We start from the raw sequence: 13,728 nt of genomic DNA on the forward strand, positions 1-13,728 counted from the left end.
AATGCCTCCTTTGTCAATTGCCGTTTGTTTTTTGTTTTTTTTTAATTGGCTTAAATTATTATAAAGATCGACTTAATTGAGTTTGATGTTCCGAAGACAAAACACCGCCTCGCTCCGCTGGATCCGCTTTATCTATTTTTGGTAATTTGTAGCGGGGGGATGCATCAAAAAAAGGAAACCGACGATGACGTGGATTCTTCGATAGATCGCCACGATCCACTGAGTTTCTTACCATTTTAAGTAGTTATTCTATAAATAGTTAAGGCGAGGTGGGGTGCATGCATGGTATGGCTTTGAGTTCGGTGGTGGCGACGAGCGAGGCGGCGCGGGAAGCGGTGGGACGGCACCACAGCCGGAGGAAGGGTCCAGGGCAGTGCCGGTCGGTGAACGTTCAGTTCGTGGCGGCGCCTGTGTCGGTGGTGTGGTCGCTGGTGCGGCGCTTCGACCGGCCGCAGGAGTACAAGCAGTTCGTGCGGGGGTGCGCGCTGCGGGAGGGCGACGGCGGCGTGGGCAGCGTCCGCGAGGTGGAGGTGGCGTCGGGCCTTCCGGCGAGCAGCAGCACTGAGCGGCTCGACGCCCTGGACGACGAGCGGCACGTGATGAGCTTCTCGATCGTCGGAGGGGACCACCGGCTCAGGAACTACCGGGCGACCACGTCGCTCCACGGCGCCGCCGACGGGAAGGCCGGGACCGTCGTGGTGGAGTCGTACGTAGTGGACGTGCCGCCGGGGAACACGGAGGAGGACACGGTTGCCTTCGTCGACACCATCGTCCGCTGCAACCTCCGCTCGCTCGCATGCGTCGCCGAGGGGATCGCCGGCGCTGGCGATCGCTAGTTTCGGATCGGCATGTCGTTAATTAATCTCACTCACTCGGCTTAATAATAAATAATTAGCTTTTAATCTTCTCCCCACTTTTTTTATATAAATATATTTAAAATGTGTTTATTATTCTGTAGATATCTTTGAATTCATTCAAAATTGTTATTTGGACAAAAATATTTATTGTGAAAATACAAATAAGAACACAAACTATTAGGGGGCGTAATTGGTTCTTTTCTAGAAATATGAATCAGAATCAGAAATCATTGTATTATGGAATGAGAATGGGTATGAGCATAAATATTATTCTTAAAAGCAATGTTTAGTTATTTGCATATTTTCTATCGGAATAAATCAAAATTTTCTTTTTTACCCTTAAAAGAGAAAAAATTAGATGTGAGAGAAAAAATATGATGAAAGAAAATGATGAGAAATAATGAAGAGAGAGAAAGTGTGATGAGAGAAAATGAGAAAAGAGAGTGTGATAGGAGAGAGCATGATTAAAGAAGATAGAGAGAAAATATGATGTGAAAGAAAGTATGATGGGAAAGGATGAAAAGAGAGAAAATATAATGAGAAAAAATGAGGAGAGAGTGTGTGATGAGAAAAATTGAGGAGAGAGAAAGTATGATAAGAAAAAAAAATTTATGAGAAAAAAATAGAACAGTGAGTGTGATGAGAGATTGAGGAGAGAAAAAGTATGATAAGAGAGAAAGTGTGTTGAGGAAAAAAAAAGGAGTGTGGCAAGAGAGATTGAGAAGAGAGAAAATGTGATGAGAGCGAAAGTGTGATGAGAACAAAAAAAGAAGAGAGAGTGTGATGGGAGAGATTGAGGAGAGAGAAAGTATGATGAGAAAAAAGAAGGAAGAGAGTGCGATGGAAGTGATTGAGGAGAGAGAAAGTATGATGAGAGAGAATGTGTAATGAGAAAAAAAGAAAAGAGAGTGTGATAGGAGAGATTAAGGAGAGAGAAAGTGTGTGATAAAATGATGAGAGAGAAAATATGATGAGAGATAACAAGAAGAGAAAAGTGATATGAAAGAATAAATAAATAAATATATTTTGATATTTGATATTAAGGGAGAAAATTTTAGTTTAGGTAAAGGGTATTTTTGGAATAAGGGGATATTTTGATTGATGAAAATAGGGTAATAACTCATTGAAGGGAAGGTACATAGAAATGAGTTATTACCTAATTTCAAGGATTCATTCCCTTATTTATATTCCTATTCCTATAATCTAAATATTAACAATGACAACCAATAATTCTCATTCCCCATTCCTATTTTCCTAAATCAAATGCCCCTTATAGTTGAATAAAAAATTATAAAAGGAATAGACATAAAAAAACAACAAAGCTTAAATCTTAAAGATGAAAAGAACAAATAAAGTCAAAATGAAAGTTTTTCTACGAGTTTATAGTATATGATGTGGCAGTAAAAACGGAGCTCATCAACTATGGGTAAGATGGGAATAATAGTCGATATGGAGGTTAAAATTAAAGTGGTCAAAGATGAAAAATTATCCGATCATCAAAGTTAGTATGAGTGAGTGGCAGTAGGCTAGGTGGACATGAAGGGTCTGATTGACTTAAAGGCTCATCTGAGTAGATCGTACATTTGATCGGGACGATTATATAGAGGGCATCAAATGTTTACAATTGTGGCCAAATGAAGGATACTCCGACCGGACCGCTTATCCCACCGGGCGAGAGACAACCTATTGAGTCGAGCGACCATGGAGAAGAACAATCTTGAGCAATCGAGCGAGGAATCCTGGTCGAGCGGCTCCCCCGCTTAATTAGCTAAACAGTGGGACCCTTTGCGGCTTTGCATAGCTCATCATATCCTTTTGGGAGTCAGTGTCACTAACAGGGGCATGATCAACAGATAAATTATACGACAGAAGTTTCTACTGTCATGTCAGAGATTTATACGTTTTGTTAAGGAATGATGTCAGAGACACTTTTCTCACATGTCCTTTTATAGGATAGTTGGAAAAATAAGCACGCGCTTTGAAAAACATGTTTACTATCAGAGCACTATATAAAGGGAGCACAGATCTCTTGGACCACTTTTTTGTAGTCCAGGGGATGTGTCACTCGCATTTGCGGCCGGATCGCGGCCGCGATCCGACCGCAAATGGTTGTGATCCCTTCCTGGGTTCACCGTCTCCCCCAGGTTATAGTTTTTGTTCGGAACGAACTGCCGGAGGCCGCTCGAAGGCCTACGGTGGTGGATAAGTGACCAGGTTATTGGACGCCGAGTGAGGGTGTCCTCCGGACGGCCTCCGACCGCCCGCTCCGAACAAAAACTATAACCTGGTGGGGACGGTGAACCCAGGAAGGGATCACAACCATTTGCGTCTAGATCACGATCATGATCCGGCCACAAATGCGAGTGACACATCCCCTGGACCACAAAAAGTGGTCGAGGAGATCCTGCTTGATCTAAAAGGGGTCTATGTACCGATGGAGATATACGCTATTTGTACTTGAGCTCCTGTTGTTGCCACATTTCTTCACCGTTTTTCTAATATTTCAGTGACTGACTTGAGAGTCAGAAGACTAATACCAGAGACCCATTCCCTAGCCCGACAATGATATTCTTTATCTCGTAGAATGAAGCGGAGTCTTTACATAATCAACTAAAAAGCCACATCCTTAACTAAAAAGCCACATCCTTAACTAATCGCCTTTATTATTTTCACACATGATCAGTATAACATGAAAATTTTTTGATATTTCAATAAAAGTTTAAATTAGATAATTATTGATATTGTGGGTTAAATCTGTATGTGTATGTGCATGTGCATGTGCATGCTATTTAACATTAATATTAGTGGTGCAATAGGGAGTTCAAATGAAAGTTTGGTATTGTGTGTTGAATGTAAGAGGTATTGTCTAATTTAACATTAATTTACATTCTTTTGTGTAATCTTTTCTTAAGCTTAATTTTCATCTGGTAGTAAAAAGAACGCGAGAGCTTTCTCCACCTCCCTAGAAGGGAACTAGGGAAGGAAAAAAAGATAATAGATTATGGAGAGTGATTTATTTACTAGTCACACGTTGTGGAGTAGAAATTGAATATTCTAAACTATGTAAAAGGCTTGTGTTTGCATTGTTAGTTCATAATTTTAATCATCTCGTTGGATTAAATTAAGTTTTTATTATATTGAATTAAATTAACATATATATATATATATATATATTACACGAGTTAAATTCATATATGAATGTTAATGTAATTTATCTCATATTGATGGTATTTTATCTAAAGATTTAAATAATTTTATAGGAGTTCAAATTAAGCCACGGACGGAGTCGGATCGAACAAATTTAATCTTAAAACTAGGCTTAAATGAGGAGAATCAATCTGAACTATTTATTCAAGATAAGGAATGATCTGAATCATTCATCAAAAATCTGATCGATCCATCTAAGTCAAAGAAGATTAAATTATAGTCATTGATCAAGATCTAAAGCCTTAGATTAAGAACCGATCTGATCCCAACCCTAGATCAAGATATGAAGAGTTCTCATCTGTTGATTGAAATTTGGATCGAAGGATGGAGAATGCTATAGTGTTCTAAGATTGTGATTTAAAGGTAGAGGCACGGAACAGAGCTTCTTCTTTATCCTTCACCGCCGACCAACTGCACTCAACCTCCTCCACCAACATTGGTCAATGTGAGGTTAAGGGAATTTTCATCCTCTGACAATCAGCCAATCACCTATCCACCTTACCGCCATCGACACAAACCACCGAGGAATCTTCTTCCACCATTCACCACCTATCGGAGCTTCAGCCATCGCCATCCATCAAGGTCAAGGGGTTCTCTTTCTCGTATATAAAATATCATCTACAATCGGAGAAGTCTAGGGGATTCCCTACTTCGACAACGTGCCACCATAAAAGCTTCGCCATCTCTTCATCTACATCCCGACGCCAACCATCGCTGATTATCAACTTCCATTGGTGGTAATTGACTTCATTGCGCATCCACTAGGGTTAAGAGGATTTCCTTCCTTATGGATTTCATCTTCCAGCCGCAGCTCATGATCATCATCACCATTGCCGATCATAATCACTAAGCCTCCTTTACCCAACTTCCGATCGAGCCCAGTTTAGGGTTGCCCTAGCCCCTTAGATTCACAAGTTCATTCATGATTGTATTCAATTTTCCTTTGTATGATTAGTGATCCTATTCAGAATCCGAGTCAGACAGAGGCTGGTGAAGGTGGCGTCAATGTTGACGGAAAGGCGACTTTGACGTACCCTGCGTAGGTGCATCGGGAAAATGAACCCCCACGTGATACTCAAGGTCTATAGTAACAAAGCCGGTAGTACTTGAGCTCTACACACACTCAGACAAGCACATGGAGCACTAGAGACCAAAAATCAAGAAAAAAGTCTCCGGCGTAGACCCTCCGACGCTCAAGTCAGGTCCTTTTTCCTCGGGAAGGTAGTGTACGAACTAAGGAAGGGAAAAAAATTGTTGAAGATGCGTGTAAGTGTGTGCGTACCTGGCCAAGGAAGAGGACCTCCCTTTTTATATGGCTCTGCATACCTTTAGAGTCTGATTGTTATTAGAGAATGTCGGGTGTCTGAGCCTGTCGAGTGAGAGAGGATGTACAACGACCTCCTATTGATGGAAGGAAGGTTCCACTCTCAAGGAGTGACAGACCACTGGAATATTCCCTAGCGCATGTTAGTTATTCTCTAACCGAATGTTACGATTCTCTGACATTGTTGTTGCTTAGTGCCTTCTATCTTGCCAGGTTCAGCTACAGACAGCTCGGGATGACCGCTCAAAAGTGCAACCAGGATTGAGCCTTGATAAATAGGACGAGCTGTGGCGGACCAACCGGGTTTTATCTTAGCTGTGGTGAGGGAACCATCTTTCATGATTTGACCGCTGAAGAGCCGGTCGGAATTATCTTAGCAAAAGTACTCGGACTATCTATAAAGCCCCCCGAGTTGGGGAAATCCGATCAGTCGGGGGCAGGTCAGGAACTAGTCCAAGTTCGTCTTATGTGTTGGGGTTGCAAGGTTGCAAACATAGTCCCATATTAAAAACACATGGAAAAGATTATGAGTTTATAAGAGAAAGATATCTCCATTGACATGAGGCCTTTTGGGTAGAGCCCAAGAGCAAAACCATGAGGGTTTAGGCCCAAAGTGGACAATATCATGTCATTGTGGAGATATCTAAATTCTTTTCGATCCTACATTATGTATTAGATTTGGGGACTTGCGCTGTCTGTGACCGACCAAAAATTATGCGGTTGGTGATGCAAAGCAACCTTGATTCCCGTCTTCCCTTGACCATTGTCTGTCACGCCCTCTTGACTTTTGACTGTCACGTCCTCTTGACTATTGACTTTCTGGCCTTATCAAACCCCTTCTTTACGCACCGTATGAATCAGCACATACATTCCCTTTGAATTCGATTTAGACTTTGGTTCAATTGGAGGTTAACTAATTAATGGTAGATAAGGTTTTTGAAATTGATCAGAGAAGATCTAAATCAACTAGAATTAAACAAAATAGTCGGTGAAGCTTATTTAGCCTTTGGAAGACTATTAATAAAGGGGCAACGACAACTCACCAACAACATATTCTAGATAACTCTACCACACAGAAGTCACATTCTCTTTATCTTTACAGTCTTTATCATCCGTGCAAGAGCTTAAAGATCTCTATCTTACTAGTCTTTTTAGAACTTTTTTTGTTTTATATCTTGCAAAAAGAAAGGCTTTTTGTATAAATTGTCTTCATCTCTTAAAGGAGAAATAGTGGAATTCTCGAGGAGTGACTTTCCTAACAAGTAAATAGGTTGTGGAGTATAATTGGAGATCTAAACCATGTTAAATAATTTGCTAGCATTTGTACCCCTAAATTAATTCATTTTAATCAAATATGATCAATGCAATTCAACCTAAATTGTTGTCGTGGTTGTGAAAGGAAGCACAAAGTACTGATGAGTGGTCATCTCCGATCGTCGATCTAAGTTCTTCTCGACAATAATGATGGTTCCGTGCCTCACTAGATGCCTTACTCTATTCGTGAAACACTCCATCATGACCTTCATTTATGTCAAACAAGAATGAAGCAATGATTAAAATTGATGCCAAAAAATACTACGTACCTTCGGACTTAACAAAGGTAGCACCATCAAGATCAACCATGTTTATATCACTCCGTCGTCGTCTACCATCACATTCGTAGAAAATAGTTTCCCCTTATTGATGCAATAGACATGTCAAATTACCTAGTGATACCACTCGTGAGACTTGTTGCACATATTCAACCTAGCATTCCTCCTACGTGAGGCCCACTTGATATATACCGGCCTCATACTCTATAAAAGGGAGAGAAGGGAGGGAGGAAAATCTCTATTCATGCTTTCAAGGTTTTGAATCTTGCAACAAGCTCTATTGTGATATCCTCGATCGTCTAGTGTTATTTCATATTTATGGTGAGACTAGGGTTCCATTCTCTCTTGTACTCCATTTAAATCATTTGAATAGAGCTCGCAAGCTATATTTGAGTAGAATTAGAGCTACTAGATATTTTTCTCAACTTTACAAGAGCACTCTAGATCAATAATTTTTTATTTAAATTTCTATAGGGCATGTTGCACTATACATGGCATGAATTGCAAACGTAGAAATAAAATGGAACAAAATCAAGAGGGTGTGTTTTTTATTTATTATTAAAATAATATCTCATTTTATCTCAGTCTATTTTTTTTCTAAAAATATCTTTCTTTAACATTATTATAGAATCTATGATTCATATCTCTAACAATATGGACACTTTAAATTTGATAACATTAGTAATACTACTGTGTAGCAACTATAATTCATAAGTGATATAGTATAGACATTTCTTCTCTTATTAGCATTAATCAATATTATGGTATAACAATGATGAATTATTATTGTTATAATATAGATATTTTATCTTTAATCAATATTGGTATGTAACTGACCATATAGGTTGACACAGTTAGTATTTATATGAATGTTTACTCTAATATGTCTTGAAATGAATTTTCAGCGGATACAAAAATGTCTTATTGGATGTCTGACCTCCCTTATATAAAGGGTCACTACAATAGGATAACATACCTTCCCCCCATAATTTACCTGTCTATATCTTATCATAGGGTCAACGATACTGGGCCGCTTGACATGAGCAATATCACCTTGTGTTCCAATATTGGTCCGTAACTAACTAAAGAAACGTTACTCGATCAGTATGATTTATCTCCCTTCCAAATGCCTTGGAGTGAGCGTGGAGGGGCACTTGGGGTTAGTGCATCATCTTTTGCCACAATATTTGTCCGTGACTACTATAACTGTATAGTTATAGTAGGCATGGGATATAATTATTGTTAGTGTCAGCCCTAAGAGTTAATTATGACATAATTGATATGTGACTTTTGTATCATATTTTAATGAAAGAAAACATGTATTTATTATATTTACTTTAAATTTGTGCAAATTTGAATAAACATAATAATACCTTTGTTCTATACTATATCAATTAATTGAATTGATTGTCGGAGACTATAGATATACAAAACATTGCTCTTAATTATTTTTAGTCAAGTATTAATATATAAGGCAAATATTAATGTATTGAGACTAGCATGTAGGTTAATGTATGTTAACTGATGACTTAATATCACAAGTCATTGATATAATGATCTTGTCCGAATCGTTGAATCAACGGACGCTGGGCACGTGACGCTCTGACGTAGATCTCCGGCCGGTCGCACGATGCTCCGACGAACCTGCAAAGAAGTCGGGCAGGGAGGGGGTTCCCGGCGACGACCCTCCGACGCTCAAGTCAGGCAAGTGGACAGCAAAGAAGTGGCTCCGAATATCTCAGAATGCATACCTCCGGCGAAGTGTGAGGCTCCTTTTATAGAGCTGGGAAGGGGCTCTTGCACACACACCGAGGCTAATACGTGTCCTCAGCCCATAGCTCAGTATGGACTTGTCAAAAAAGCTTACCTGACACCATACTGCTACAGTCCGAGCACGTCTTTGATGGGACAGCGGAACCCTCTGTCATAAGATCCTGCGTATGGCCTGCTCGTCGAACATGCCCACTGTCAGAAGATGTTCCCTTGTCCTTTTCTCCTTACCTCATGATGAGCGTCCGGCCGGTCGGCCGGTCGGCAGTTCCATCACGTCCGGCGGAACTGCCCGGTCGGTCCGCTCGGGAGAATCCCATTGGTGTGCTCCGTGAACTATTAGCAGTATTGCTACTTTATGCATTCGGCCGAGCGAGCTACCTGCTCGGCCATACGACCTTGTTCAATCATGAGCGTCGGAACCCCGACTCCCGCTGGGATGCCTTTGCTTTCAGTTAGACTCCGGTTGGCCGGTTGGTCCAACCCTTTTCTGGTCGGTCGGTTGGTCCAACCCTTTCCGCTAGGCCGGTCGGCCCACCCTTCTCCGATAATCCTTTTAACCTTTTGACCTCCACGTGGCGTTGACTTCTCAGAAAGGGGGTCCCCTGTTCTTACCGCCGGATCACTTGCCTCCCCTTTAAGTCTAGTCGAAGGAGGCGATTAGTCCGACTGACTGGACCATCAATTTAGCCGAACGACATCCTTTAGCTACCATCCGCTCGGAATCAAAGGAGGTAGCCAAAACGCCAGTCAACGTCACCCTCCCTCTGATCTCCTCGGAAGTTGCACCAATCTCCGTCATTAAGGCCAAGCACGCGCCCTGCGCCTCGATAAGGCGTTTATTAAATGCTCCCCTGTGGCGGAATGCCACGTGGCATCGCTGCCGTTAGCGTACGGAGGCGGCGTCACAGGCGACGAGACCGAGGCGGTTCGAAATCAAGGGCCCGATGCAAGCTCCGATTTTCGCGACCTGGATCCAACGGTGGAGGCCGCTCGGGCTCTGCCCTATAAAATCTTCACTTTCTCCTCTTCGCCACATTTGCGTCTGTGATCACTGCTTCTTCTTGCGCTCCAGACTCCCGGCGATCTCGCGCTTCTGTTTCCGGCGATCTCCGATCCTCTCTCCTCAATCTTCCTCTTCGTCGTAAGGTTCTTCTTCTCTCTTTGGTTCTAGCATTTTCTTTGCGCTTCTTCCCCAAGTTTTCGTCCTCGGGGGTACTGTTTCGTTGTCGTCTTCTTCCTTTTATCCTTTATCTTTTTTGGTTTCGTCCGCTCGGACAATGGCGAGCTCTTCTCAGCCACAAGACGAAGTCCTCGGCTCATGGTATACTACCATGGAGTCGCGCTTTGATCGGCGCGACGCCGACCTTTTAATAGATAGTTTTGACATCCCTTCTAATCTCGAAATCATCTTACCCACCGCCGTCGCTCGGCCCCATAAACCGCCGCGCGGAGCATTCTGTGTTTTCCGCGACCAGTTTACTACCGGTCTGCGACTTCCGATCCATCCCTTCATCATCGACGTCTGCAAACTTTTTCAGCATTCCGCTCGGAAGCCTGGTCCCCAACACCTTCCACCTTTTATGCGACGTCATTGTCCTGTTCAAAATCCACAATATCCCCCTCCGACCGGAGGTTTTCTATTATTTTTATTACCCTAAACAGTCCGAGCTGGGCACATATATGTTCCAGGCTCGGCCCGGCCTAGTTTTCTTCAATAAACTTTCTTCTTCCAATAAGCATTGGAAAGAATTTTATTTCTACCTCCGCATGCCCGAGCGGGCCCCCATCCTGACGAAGTGGCAGATCGGACCACCTACCTCCCCAGAGCTCAAAGGATTCAAGACCCGGCCGGATTATCTACACGTTGCTAATATGCTTGCCGGTCTGCGGGTCGACATCACCAAATTCCTTCCAGAAGGGGTTATGTATATATTCGGGCTGAGTCCGATCAGAACCCCCTTTCCGAGCGGCTTCGGTAAGAATTTTACTTTGTGCATTCGTTTTAATTGCTAACTGATTTTCTCTGTTTTCCTCTGCAGCAAACATCGTCATGGAGTTGGTGATGGTCGGCATTCTGAAGAGGAAGGCGGCGGCGCTCGAGGCCGCGGCTACTAAAGAAATGGAGACGCTCGGCATCCAGCCGGTCGGCTCGCATGAAGGGGAGAGCGGAACTAATGCTGGGGAGTCGACCACCTAGGCTTCTCTCCCAGAACAAACGGCGGGAGCAACTGTTAGCCAAGAGCCTTCCGCCCGGGAGGAAGGCTCTGCTCTAGAAGAAGAGCGGCCTCTTCGACAAAAGAGGCGCCGAGTGGAGACGCCCCTTCGGTCGGCCACATCCGCTGTCCAGCCGTCCGAACGGGCCACCGAAGCCGCTCGTGGCAAAGCTCCGGAGGTCGAGGCGATTTCGTCCGATCGGACTCCCTCCCAAATTGGCGCGTCTGCGGACCCTCTCGAGGCCGTTCCGGTTAGCGTTCGTCTGCCTGCTCCCCGCCAAGTCCAGCGTTCAACCATTTTGTCCCAGTACTCTACGCCGGCTTCTGATCCTTCTCTGGCTTCCGCCCAGACGACCCCCGGTCGGCGCCGCACCGTCCGGGTCTCCTTGCATCTCCCCACCGAGGAACTAATGCCAGAAGCCGATCGGCCTACCGCGCCCGAGCATACGATCACCCTGAAGGGGCCTCTAGCCGAAATGTGGGCTGACGCCCGGGCGCGTGTGGCGATGATCCCACTCAGTAACTTGGCCAATAGCCACATGCAACAGGCCACTGGGGTAAGTGCATTTACTTCCTAGGCTTTTTATACATTCTTTCCGATTGGCCCTTAGTAATTTCTGTTTGCCAGAGATGGGTGGAGGAGATTGCTGTCTCCAATCGGCTCGCTATGGTGGACGAGGAGCTCAAAAGGCTGCGGAGTTCGGGTGGCGCTCCTTCCCAAGGCCCATCCTATGCCGAGCTACAGAAGGAGCTGACGAAGACTCAAAATCTTTTGGAGGCCGAACGAAAGAAAACGGCCGACCAGGCTCACAATCTGGCCGAACTTGATCGCATAAACAAATCACTTGATCGCAAGATAAGCCTGGCGACCGAGCGGAAGAACATGACCATCTCCGATCTGGAGAAAAAGAATGTCGAGGCTCGGGGCTTGGAGCAGAAAGTTAAAGAGCCGACGGACCAACTTGATGGAGAGAAGGCGATCCGCTCGGCCGATGCAAAGAAACATAAGGACGAACTGCAAACTCTGCAGGAGTCCCTAGCCGCCTCCCAAGCGGCCTTCAAAGAATATCAGGAGGCCGAGCCGAGCCGGGTCGCTGCGCTGAGACAAAATTATATCCGCTCGCCCGAATTTTCGGAGAAAGTTTGCGAGCGGATATATACTGCGTTTGACCTTGCCATGGCCGCCACCACCACATACTTGAAATCCAAGGGGCAACTTCCCGAGTCCGCCGTCATCCCGGCCGCAGAGCAAGTGGCTCTTCTCGACAACATCCCGAGGGACCTCTATGATTACCTAAAGTAGGAGTTCTACATGTAATTCGGCCGCTCGGTCAAAGACACTCCCCTTTTTTTTTTGTAATTTGGCGACTCGGCCACAGTCTCTTTAATATGTTATCCTTTCGCTTGTTGTCCTTTTTCTAGTTAATATGTGTGTGGTCCGCTCGCCTTCTATCATACGTCTCATGATCGCAGAGTATTTTTACGAAGTATTTTGCGTAGCTTTGCCGCTCGGGCGAATATGTCCTGTTTTGCAAACGGGATTTCTGCCGAACATTTACGAAGTGCTTTTAATTAGTCGACCGATCGGCCAAATTGACTTACAAAGTCCCTCTTTATGTCTTCTTCCGCTCGGAGGATTTATAGACGCCGGCTCGTCTCTCGATTTTTAACGTCGGAGCTCGACGGCCTTCCGCTCGGAGGATTTATAGACGCCGGCTCGTCTCTCGATTTTTAACGTCGGAGCTTGACGGCCTTCCGCTCGAATGATTTATAGACGCCGGCTCGTCTCTCGATTTTTAACGTCGGAGCTCGACGGTCTTCCACTCGGAGGATTTATAGACGTCGGCTCGTCTCTCGATTTTTAACGTCGGAGTTCGACGGTCTTCCGCTCGGAGGATTTATAGACGCCGTCTCTCGATTTTAACGTCGGAGCTCGGCGGTCTTCCGCTCGGAGGGTTTATAGATGCGGCTCGTCTCTCGATTTTAACGTCGGAGCTCGACGGTCTACCGCTTCGGAGGGTTTATAGACGCCGGTTCGTCTCGATTTTTAACATGGAGCTCGGCGGTCTTCCGCTTGGAGGGTTTTTAGACGGCTCGTCTCGATTTTTAACGTCGGAGCTCGACGGTCTTCCGCTTCGGAGGATTTATAGACGCCGGCTCGTCTCTCGATTTTTAACGTCGGAGCTCGACGGTCTTCAGCTCGGAGGATTTATAGACGCCGGCTCGTCTCTCGATTTTTAACGTCGGAGCTCGACGGTCTTCCGCTCGGAGGATTTATAGACGCCGGCTCGTCTCTCGATTTTTAACGTCGGAGCTCGACGGTCTTCCGCTCGGAGGATTTATATACGCCGGCTCGTCTCTCGTTTTTTAACGTCGGAGCTCGACGGTCTTCCGCTCGGAGGATTTATAGACGCCGGCTCGTCTCTCGATTTTTAACGTCGGAGCTCGACAGCCTTTAACGCTAATTTTGACACTGCCGTTCGGCGAAGCTATTTGCCATCCTTTTTATCATTTTGCATCCTGCATTACAAGGACATGGACGACCACAACATATATAAAATTACATTTAGTGCACCTCTCATCCAGCTCGGTACGGCTGGAGATGATTCGCGCTCCATGGTCTGTCCAGTCGCCGTCGGTTTTCATCCTCCAAATAATAAGCACCCGAGCGGAGCTTTTCGATGACTTTGAAGGGGCCCGCCCAAGGAGCCTCCAGTTTGCCGACGTCGCCGACCGGCTTTACTTTCTTCCAGACAAGGTCG

At 44.7% G+C, this 13,728-nt stretch overlaps 1 protein-coding gene across 1 annotated transcript; it reads left to right on the top strand.

Moving 5' to 3' along the window:
* The first annotated feature begins 278 nt into the window (after positions 1-278).
* Positions 279-836, top strand: LOC122004710 (abscisic acid receptor PYL11-like). The gene has a single exon (XM_042559555.1). The coding sequence runs from the start codon at positions 279-281 to the stop codon at positions 834-836; it is 558 nt and encodes a 185-aa protein (XP_042415489.1).
* The last annotated feature ends 12,892 nt before the right edge of the window (positions 837-13,728 follow it).

The sequence above is a fragment of the Zingiber officinale genome, chromosome 7B (genome assembly GCF_018446385.1).
Source record: "Zingiber officinale cultivar Zhangliang chromosome 7B, Zo_v1.1, whole genome shotgun sequence".
Classification (NCBI taxonomy): Eukaryota; Viridiplantae; Streptophyta; class Magnoliopsida; order Zingiberales; family Zingiberaceae; genus Zingiber; species Zingiber officinale.